Source organism: Tarenaya hassleriana, unplaced genomic scaffold, assembly GCF_000463585.1.
Source record: "Tarenaya hassleriana unplaced genomic scaffold, ASM46358v1 Cleome8, whole genome shotgun sequence".
NCBI lineage: Eukaryota > Viridiplantae > Streptophyta > Magnoliopsida > Brassicales > Cleomaceae > Tarenaya > Tarenaya hassleriana.
This window is the reverse complement of record NW_010970490.1, coordinates 750-9629: the sequence shown is the minus strand read 5'-3', so window position 1 is coordinate 9629 and position 8880 is coordinate 750. Positions and strand designations below refer to the sequence as shown.

The 8880-nt window shown below is 39.7% G+C and overlaps 3 protein-coding genes and 1 long non-coding RNA gene across 10 annotated transcripts in view; 2 read left to right on the top strand and 2 right to left on the bottom strand.

Annotated features, from left to right (window-relative positions):
* Nucleotides 1–593: 593 nt before the first annotated feature.
* Nucleotides 594–3279, bottom strand: LOC104801969 (cytokinin dehydrogenase 6). 2 transcript variants are annotated; one of them, XM_019201255.1, is made up of 6 exons: nt 2657–3279; nt 2436–2575; nt 2074–2201; nt 1722–1982; nt 1371–1633; nt 594–1283 (listed from the first exon to the last, which is right to left on the bottom strand). In XM_019201255.1, the coding sequence occupies exons 1-6, from the start codon at nt 3043–3045 to the stop codon at nt 962–964; spliced, it is 1503 nt and encodes a 500-aa protein (XP_019056800.1). In that variant the 5' UTR covers nt 3046–3279; the 3' UTR covers nt 594–961. The 2 variants fall into 2 exon arrangements, with proteins under 2 accessions (XP_019056800.1, XP_010523657.1); XM_010525355.1 differs by having other exon boundaries at nt 2436–3279.
* On the top strand, nt 2892–4364 carry LOC104801970. 4 transcript variants are annotated; one of them, XR_769961.1, is made up of 5 exons: nt 2892–2984; nt 3273–3446; nt 3523–3796; nt 3884–3957; nt 4055–4364. It is a non-coding gene; the product is annotated as an uncharacterized LOC104801970 (long non-coding RNA). The 4 variants fall into 4 exon arrangements; XR_769962.1 differs by having other exon boundaries at nt 4051–4364; XR_769960.1 differs by having other exon boundaries at nt 3884–4364.
* A 2732-nt stretch (nt 4365–7096) lies between these two features.
* On the bottom strand, nt 7097–8314 carry LOC104801967 (guanine nucleotide-binding protein subunit gamma 1). 3 transcript variants are annotated; one of them, XM_010525353.2, is made up of 4 exons: nt 8043–8282; nt 7600–7652; nt 7459–7503; nt 7097–7366 (listed from the first exon to the last, which is right to left on the bottom strand). In XM_010525353.2, the coding sequence occupies exons 1-4, from the start codon at nt 8148–8150 to the stop codon at nt 7282–7284; spliced, it is 291 nt and encodes a 96-aa protein (XP_010523655.1). In that variant the 5' UTR covers nt 8151–8282; the 3' UTR covers nt 7097–7281. The 3 variants fall into 3 exon arrangements, 2 of the variants coding, with proteins under 2 accessions (XP_010523655.1, XP_010523656.1); XR_002023749.1 differs by having other exon boundaries at nt 7098–7366; nt 7587–7652; nt 8043–8314; XM_010525354.1 differs by lacking the exon at nt 7459–7503 and having other exon boundaries at nt 7098–7366; nt 8043–8314.
* A 110-nt stretch (nt 8315–8424) lies between these two features.
* LOC104801966 (2-methyl-6-phytyl-1,4-hydroquinone methyltransferase, chloroplastic-like) overlaps nt 8425–8880 on the top strand; it is a 1203-nt gene continuing 747 nt past the window's right edge. The window contains exon 1 of the mRNA XM_010525352.2: nt 8425–8880. Coding sequence (XP_010523654.1) covers nt 8582–8880 — 299 coding nt within the window. The 5' untranslated portion in view covers nt 8425–8581.

The window sequence follows — 8880 nt, the reverse complement described above, 5'->3', positions numbered from 1 at the left end:
CCCCCCCCCCCCCCCCCCCAAGCTTTAGTAGATACTACATGTGCTAATTGAAGGCCCATACTTGGACCAACATCTTCTTGTATACGTTTGTAGGCCCCATTCTCTTTAAATATTGGTAATTAAAATGTCACGTTTAAAAAAAAAACAACCGAGTGCCCGTTTTCCTATGCGCCTGTCACCGTTCACGGGATGATCACCGTTTTCCGTACCCCTATGAGGACCGCCGCCGATTAGGGTTGGAAAAGCGACCGAAATCTTCAGGTTGGTTTCATTGTGTTTCTGTTTCCTCGTTTTGATCTCCGACTGTTCTGATTTTGGTTGGATCATGTGCGGCCTCGGTATTTGTTCACCGAGAATCATTCTTATGCCAATGAAACCCTACGCTTCATGCATCATCCCTTTGATAGGATCTTTCTTCCAAATATCCCATCATTTTGCTTTCAGACACTCTCTAGTTTGATACTTACATTGTAGGAAAGAGAGCTGTTAGTAGTTGGGATATGGTGTTAAGCGTGTTTTTTCTTCTCTTCTTAAGCTTCTAGAAAACTAGACATATTGTTGAGTGTCCTGTGTTCTCGAGACCGCCAGAATGGTAAGACTCAGAATTCTTCTCCTTCACACCATTGTAGATGACAATTAAGAAATCAGGGATACATACATACATATATATATATATATATGTACACGCGCATATGAACAGCCTCCGAAAAATGTGCTAGTCACTTCTTTAATTTTTATTTTTTTTGGACAGAATCAGTATATACATCCTAAGTATCTTACTTATCTTTAATGCCTCGTAGGCTCTCACAAACCTGATCAACAATGAAACCTATTTGCCAATTACTTACACTAACGATAGTCTAACGGATATGCTGGATATACTTAGCCTAAAAACATGCCATTCTTAGAATGCATGTTGTATGAGAAGTGAAACTGTAATGGATCTGGGTGTGGCTGCTGGTTATGAGTATGATGCTGATTTTTGAAATATCCTTTGCCCTGGTGCAAGCATTGCCAAGGGATCGTAAGTAAATTTTCTGCGGACAAAAGTTTCCCATCGGGTACCAAAATGGGCTCGCCATTCTTCCTTTGTGGTGTAGTGCGCCAGATACTGCTTCACCCCGAGACAAGCTGCTGCACAAAACTCTAGTATTTTCTGGTTCTGTTTCAAGATGTGTTCCAGATTATCCTTTCCTGAAGAGGAAGCAATTGCCGAGGAAAGGAATGCAACTAAGTAGAAAATTTCTTCTTCCGGTATTACAGCGGATGTTCCGTTGTCCCACCTGAAACAGAAAAAGATTGTCAACTAATTTGTGTAAACAAGGATAACGGTAGTGATGGAGATAACGAGTGACTGTGATTATGTTTACTTTGTCTTGTTCACTGGGTAGATGAGGATAGGACCGTTGCTTGTATCAGTTAGGATGTTGCCAAAGACACCTTCAGCAAAGGTATTTATCTTACTTCGTGGGACAAGTAGATTAAGCCACGGATGAGGAACTTCCCATAGCCCTTTGGATCGTAGTTCAATCTCAGACATGTGAACCCTATCCAAGAATTCTTCATATGTAACTTCTGATAGAAAAAGCGTTGATGAGATATAGCTGAGTTCAGATAGCGATTCGTTTACCTCCTGCATGTTTATTAGAAGAAAGATGTAAGTCCCATGGTTATCTCCCATACAATACTTAAATCCAAAATTTTCCTGTAATGTTACTTACCTGGTTGATTGCATCTTTCTTGTCCAGCTTGAAGTACTTGGCCAGTTCCAGGCAGTAGAGTCTCTTACCATCAGACTTGAAAAGACTGGCTTGCAATGGGTCTTGCGGTGTGAAGGATGACCTCCAGTTATTCAAGAGGCCAGTCCGGTTAATGATCACAAATCCTTCGACATAATCAAATTTGCTATCTGCGGAAATTAGACACTCTTGGTCCCTTGCAAATGCATTAAAATCCAGGTATAACACTCTAATCCATTTAACCTGTTCACAGTACAGAATTTCATAAGTTATAGCTGAATTGAGCATATGTTTTTATTACTTGTACCGCTTAAAACAACCAAATTTCGTTTACCATGATTGGTGCTGGCTCCAATGCTATTCTTGCCCGTGTTATGATGCCAAACTGGCCTAGTCCACCAAGGACTCCCCGGAACAAGTCGCTGTTCTGCTTCTCTGAACTGTTCACAACCTCCCCTTTTCCTGCACTTGATACCATCTTACTTATCAGTATGTATACAGCGACATTCTTTTTTTGAAGTTTATCTCGGTTTCAATTTTCAGCTCCGTCATTGTATAGCATTATCTGTTATTTGATGAACAGTGGGAACAAACTAGAAGAAGCTACCAGAGGATTAGTGGTTGTTTTTTAGTACGTCTTTTTCTCCTTCGGACTACATAAATAAAGTGATGAATCCTGGTGTCTCTTAAACTAACCCGTGACAACCTCCAGCTGGTGAACGTTGCTGATTTGTGGTCCATGCCGGAATGCCTGCCCGCTGATTCCAGCATTGGACAGAGTACCACCTACTGTTAAATGTAGGTAATCTGTCCATGATTTTGGTGTGAGTCCATACCTGAGGGTTTCACGTAAAATGTTTATCCACAGCTCACCACCAGACACATCAACGTATGGAGATTCCCCACCGTGTACATACATGTTTTGGTCCTTGAGTGATTCCATGTTAATCACAACTCCATGGTATGCTTGTGCTTGGCCCTGAAGTGAATGTCCATGACCTCTTGCTGCCACTGTAAGCTTGGAATGAGGACCCATCATCCAAATGTGTCTTATTGTTGAGGCAATGTCACTCACAGATTTTGGATGCAACACCGCTAAAGGAAGCAACTGGTATCTGTTGCCAAAATCTCTGGATGCATGATGGACGTCTTCAAACTCAAAGTGACCGTCAAGGTAAAGTGTCTTCAACGAAGAGATGCTGCGAGAGAAACAACAATCTGATGTGAAGGCTATGCAGCTCAGGAGTAAGATCACGAAACAACTTATTATAAGCAAGCTCCTTTTCCTGAGACAGCATGGATACATTTTACTTCTTTGCAATCTTGAATCCAAAGGTGAAAAGGGTCTGCTCTTTTATTTGCTGGTTCCTTGTGAGCAAAACTAAAATCTGGGGAATAAAAAGGGCTGAAGATGGCGATTTGAATGGCCGAGTCAACCAATATTTTTGTACCTAGAATCCGTATGGGGACTGTATACAAGGTCTAATTAGCTTTAGTGTTTTACTTTTTGGTATATGTGTTCTGTGAGAGAAGCCATCAAGCACATGCCAAGTTGAAGGAAAAAGTCACCAGAAAGAAAGATGCAGCATATCTTTGATCTTTTCACAACAGTTGCAGCCACAATCTTGCCTTTATGGAAGAAAAGGCAAACACGATCATGCCAAAACACTTCTGCTTTGAAACTTACCGTATGAAGGACGCTTTTAGGTAAATATTTATCCTCTTATCCCTCATTTATCCCATTTCAGTCGCAGGTGTGACACCTGCTTTTTGGATGTGTCAGGACTTAGCCATGGCGTATCTGCTTTTGGGTCAGATTAGAGGCAAAAGGGATTGGTATCTGATTCATCTTGGGAGGAAAAGGATGGTAAGCACTGAACCTGAGGGGTCCGACGTGGAATGGGGAGGCAAAGATGATCATGTTGGGACCCTCAACTTCAAGCGGGCCAATTTCCACATTCCAATGAAGGCAAACATAAAAATGAGGCTTTGACAGCTTAAGGGAAGCAACCAATGCATTACTCTTTCTGTTACTGAGTTTGAAGCATGCAGACAAAGTATGAATCATTTCACCTTTCCTAAATTCTTCTGATTATGAGACATAGTTAATGGTATAGCTGTGCCATACTTCAACTCTTTTTTAGGTCACCCAGCAGTTCGATAGCAAAGGGAGGCCTCAGCTCAAGACAAAATCATCTGATATTGTCTATTTAGCTTGGTAGGGGTTAATTTCTGCTTCCTGAGCATTTAGTTTGTTTTCCTGTCGACTCATACGGTAGCTTCCCCTTTTTTTTTTGTTACATGTATCGAGACAGAAAGATTTGTGTCGGGAACAGGGTCATCTTTGAGAGAACCAATGCAAGTACGGTGTCACTGACCAGATTCTAGAAATGGCAATTTACGAAGGGACTTGGTTCTTTTGTGCGTCTGGCTAGAGTGTATGATATGCTGAGGGATCTAACAGAAAAAGGAGAGAGAGAGAGACCGGTGACTGGGGGTGCCTACTTAAGCGTTAGATGGACGTTGTGGTAGTAGTGGGTCAGTGAGTGTGACCACACTGGTGATATGCGCCACTGTAAAGTTCACGTGCCTCTGAAATTTTGCAAGTCAAGTTGGTCTTTTTTTTATGGAGTTTCCACATCGCAGAGAAGTCATTAGGAGGGGGATAAGTGTGATGCTGAACCTGAATCCTAGTTCTTGTATGAAGAAAGGGTTTAATTAATGGAAACGAGAATTGGGGAGACATGGAGAAGACAGATTAACGGGAGAAAGGGTGAACTCGAGCAAGCAGGGTTACCTTCAGTAAAGTTCTAGAAGGAAACCGACACAAAGAAAGAGAGGGGGGGTGGGACAAGGGTTGTCGGCCGAGTGTGGAGCTGACAATGTCATCTGGACCCGAACTTGGAACATTTGTCAGCCAACGGATCCAAGGGACGGCGGAGGTGGGATCTCATCAACTTAAAAGAATCACTGTGTCGGCGGAAGACAATGATGGTGACGAGGATGCCCCCACCCTGCAGCCGTATTAGGCCAGTGGAGCTGCCACGCCTTCTTCTAATCCCGTGTTTTTGCCCCCCTTTTAAAAGCTTCCTTTTCTCCCTCTAGATTCTTTTTTTTAAGAGTAAAAATCCGAAAAAACTCCTAACTTAGTTAAAATATAGAAAAAAAATTAAATTTGAAAAGCTCGAACATATAATTTGATAGTCTAAAAAAACGTTGATCTGACCAAATTTTTAGGCGATCGGAAATTCACTTATTGCCGAATGCCGAATTATTGATGTGAACGATTTTAAATAAAAAAATATTTATACTTTATAAATATCTATGATATTTTTTATATCTCAATTTATATAATTTTTTATCCTATTAAACTCTATATCTATGATATTTAATAATAAAATACTTATACTTTACAAATAAATCTTAACATACAAAATTGACTAGTGATAAAACGATGACGTGACAATATTTTTGTCCAGATCATCTAAATTTAATTAAATTAAAAATATTAAATAATGAAAATTATATAATAAAAATACATATATATATATACACATACATATGTACATATACATTTTTACTTTTTCAAAACAAATCAAATAACTACATTTATTATCCCACATACAAACACACACGAATACACATTCTACTCGATTTTGTAGGACTACAAAACCCAAGTTTGCAATAAATTTTTCGGATTTCAACACAAGTTTATCCAATAAAAATTGTAATTAACTACACATATACATAACCATAAACGGCTCCATATATATCCTTTTCTTCATACCTTCTTGTTCTTTTTCTTTTAATTATCAAGAGGTTCATTTTGGACCTTCGACCCACTAAATAACTTTGAGTTCGGAGTCAGTCTTTAGTCATGTAATTAATTACGCCCATTCTCTCCACTAATGGAATCGAACCTAGAATCTTAAAGTCACTTTTCAACTATTGAACCACCACTAATGGGTGTTCTCGTTCTTCTTCTTTCTTCAACTTCTACAAATTTTCTGGCATTTTCTCTTCTCCAGTATTTGATGAATTTTGAATCACATAAAACCAATATACATATATACACATATATATAAATATATATACGCATATATATATATACATATATACACATACATATATATACATATACATACATATATATATATATGTATATATACGTGTATGTATATTTATATATATATGTTTATATAATTTTTATTTTTTAGTATTATTATATTTTTTAAATATTTTTTATTATTTAATATTGTTAAAATATATGTGGTAGATGACGTGTTGGATGATTAGGACAAAAATATTGTCACATCATCTTTTTTATCAAAGTTGTCCAGTCAAGTTTACATATAGATTTATTTACCAATTTTTTTTTTTAAAAAAAAAGAAAATATAGAGTTATATTTTTAGAATTTTTCCTAAAATAAATTCTTAACAGGAGTTGCATCTAGTCAGTGGTAAGAAAAGTCGAAGATGACATGTTCTCTTTCATCCTATCCTTTTTTTTTTTTTTAATTGTGAAAGACTTCATTGAACATAATTGTTTCTCGGTGAAAAAGGGGATAGATTATTTGTATTTTATCAAAGAAATCCCACGAGTTGCCACGCTATGCATCCTGATCCTGTTCATAAGAAATTATATGCATATTGTATTTTATAGATGAAACCTTTTGATTGATAGATGTTGCAAAACTTCACACCAAAAAAAGGGTGGTGCACAAGGTTTTAGTCATGATATAAAGTGTCTCCATTGTTGGGGTTATAAATATTCAGTTCGCATGCAGAATGAATTGTTACCGTTGGATAGGAATCCAACAAATTATGAGTAAAATGTTGTATGGACGTGTTCAAAGGATGTGCAGAGAAACATCACGTCTTGGAGTTCAAGTTCCCACCAGTAATGAAATAATGTAATGTATTGATATTATTCTAAGTGAGCCCATTACCAAACATAATGGGCTTTTCTAGTGTCCGATGCCCCCCGTACGTACTGTCGATGGCCGTAATTCATATATTTTTTCCGTCGACGTGCCACTTTGCGAGATCCTCATTCCCCGGTTCTCTCTCTCAGATCATGTATAAATACATCTCATCTCAACAGGCAACCGGAGAAATCGAACCAGACTCTACTCTGCCGTCCCCGTAGCCTTCAACTGATGTCTTCATGGTTTTACGTTGCTGGCTTTCCCCAAAAGTCAGAATTAAATGAATATAACAACCTTATGAGTATGGAAAGCATTCCATACATTCTATGTAGTCACGCAATGAACACACTCTAACTACCACCGCAAATCCCATGGCATCAACTCAAAGGGGAGCCGTAAAAGCAACAACTCTAAAGGAAGACAGCAAAAAAACTCAGAAAACAAGACCGTACTCCCCATTGCCCTTTGTAACTATAAGTAAATGTCAAGTAATCAGAATACAAGAGCATCTTTACATTTTAATGGGATCAAGACAAGTTGAAAGAATCACGTGTGATAATCTCTCAATACCTCATGAAGACAGAAATATATATGTTGAAGATGAGTTTGTAGGATCAAAGGATGAGGCATCGGCAGCCTTGTGCTCCATTGGGTCCTTCAAACCATCGGTCCCACGCCATGTTGAAAGGGCCATTTGTTCTGCCAAAATAAGATTGATCGAATTCAGATAATGTAATGAAGATGCCCCAAGTAAGCGTAAGAGTTTTGAGAGTAGTAGATTAAGGGGTTACAGCGGCAGCAAAGGGTCAGGGATGGCCTCAATGGCACTGAACAACCTGATGTTAACCACGGAAACTCTATCAATTATGTGCTCCCAATCGGATGGTTAGGTTAAAAGCCCCAATTGCACATGACTTACAATTCTCACTTACTCCTCACACACAGTTGACACCATATCTGTCTGCTCAAGCTCTTCCAACTCTTTCTGGAAATAATGGAAAAGGAGAGATAGTTCTCAACTGTTGGGTAACTTGGAATAAGAAATGGAAGGCGTCTGAGAACAATTGGATTTACAAAGGATGCATCAGATCATATGGATTCCAAATTTTGTATCGAGTCGGCCATGTAACACAGGCACAAGAGAAATTCCACTAGCAACTTTCAAAGGTAACTGGAAAAGTCATCGCTTTTAAGAATCTTGATTGCTTGGGTCCATCTCAGGAAAATAACTCTAGAAAATGGCTGAACCACGATTGTGAGTCCTACATTCAGTAGCTTAGTGGGATCGAGAGGTAATCGCTAATCAGAAACATTTATCCTCGAAAACCCACAAGAAATACCATTGGAAACAAACGAACTAGAAGAGAGAAGGTACCTCCAAGAAGGCGAGTTCCTGCTCGACGCGGGCGAGTTCGGCGAGGATCCTGTGCTTGCCTCCTCCTCCTCCTGCAGAAACAGCGGATATCTCCATTTCCTCTGCCATGATCTCCCTTTCACATTATCCTTCTCAGTGAAATCTCGCAGATCTGACACACTCTGGGCGTCCAGACAAATTTCAATTTTCTTCCTCTCAATGTGAAAAAGACGCCCCTTATTAGTTACCCGACCCGACCCGACAAAACAATGGGCTTTCTTCTTCTCACGGGCTTATGAGCCCATACATCGTTCCTACTCGCATTTCCTTTAAACCAAAAAAATGTGACGAGGTTTTCCAACAAAAATTTTGGTCTTCTACTTTAATTATTTGTCAAAAAAGGAAGAAAAAAAAGACCTGGCTCTTTGGCAGTTACATGTCATTGTCCCCTTGTTTACTGCGGATAAGCATCTTAGCTTCATCGGATCTCCTCAACCAATCTCCGTACTTCCGACGACCCAGTTCGGAATTCCCCGTTTTTCCATCTGGGTTCGCCAATTATGGCTTCTTCGATGCTGAATGGGGTCGTAATCTTCCCCAAGGGATTAGGGTTAGGCTTTTCCGGTTCGAAATTGCAGGGCAGACAGATCCCTCAGCCCGGTCTGGTCTCCATGTCCCGAACCACCAGAGCGAGAACCTCGGCGGCACCCAGATGCAGTTTGTCGGCGTCGCGGCCATCGGCGCAGCCTAGGTTCATACAGCACAAGAAGGAAGCGTTCTGGTTCTATAGGTTTCTGTCGGTCGTATACGACCACATCATAAACCCAGGCCACTGGACGGAGGACATGAGGGACGACGC

Excerpts from the sequence above, each read along its gene's own strand:
- LOC104801967 (XM_010525353.2), bottom strand. The coding sequence starts at position 8,150 with ATGGCAGAGGAAATGGAGATATCCGCTGTTTCTGCAGGAGGAGGAGGA. Across the intron at positions 7,653-8,042 it reads AGGAACTCGCCTTCTTGGAG|AAAGAGTTGGAAGAGCTTGA; the intron begins GTACCTTCTCTC and ends CATTATTTCCAG. Across the intron at positions 7,367-7,458 it reads CCTGACCCTTTGCTGCCGCT|AACAAATGGCCCTTTCAACA; the intron begins GTAACCCCTTAA and ends TTATTTTGGCAG.
- LOC104801969 (XM_010525355.1), bottom strand. The coding sequence starts at position 3,045 with ATGTATCCATGCTGTCTCAGGAAAAGGAGCTTGCTTATAATAAGTTGT. Across the intron at positions 1,634-1,721 it reads AGAAAGATGCAATCAACCAG|GAGGTAAACGAATCGCTATC; the intron begins GTAAGTAACATT and ends ATAAACATGCAG. Across the intron at positions 1,284-1,370 it reads TACCCAGTGAACAAGACAAA|GTGGGACAACGGAACATCCG; the intron begins GTAAACATAATC and ends TTTCTGTTTCAG.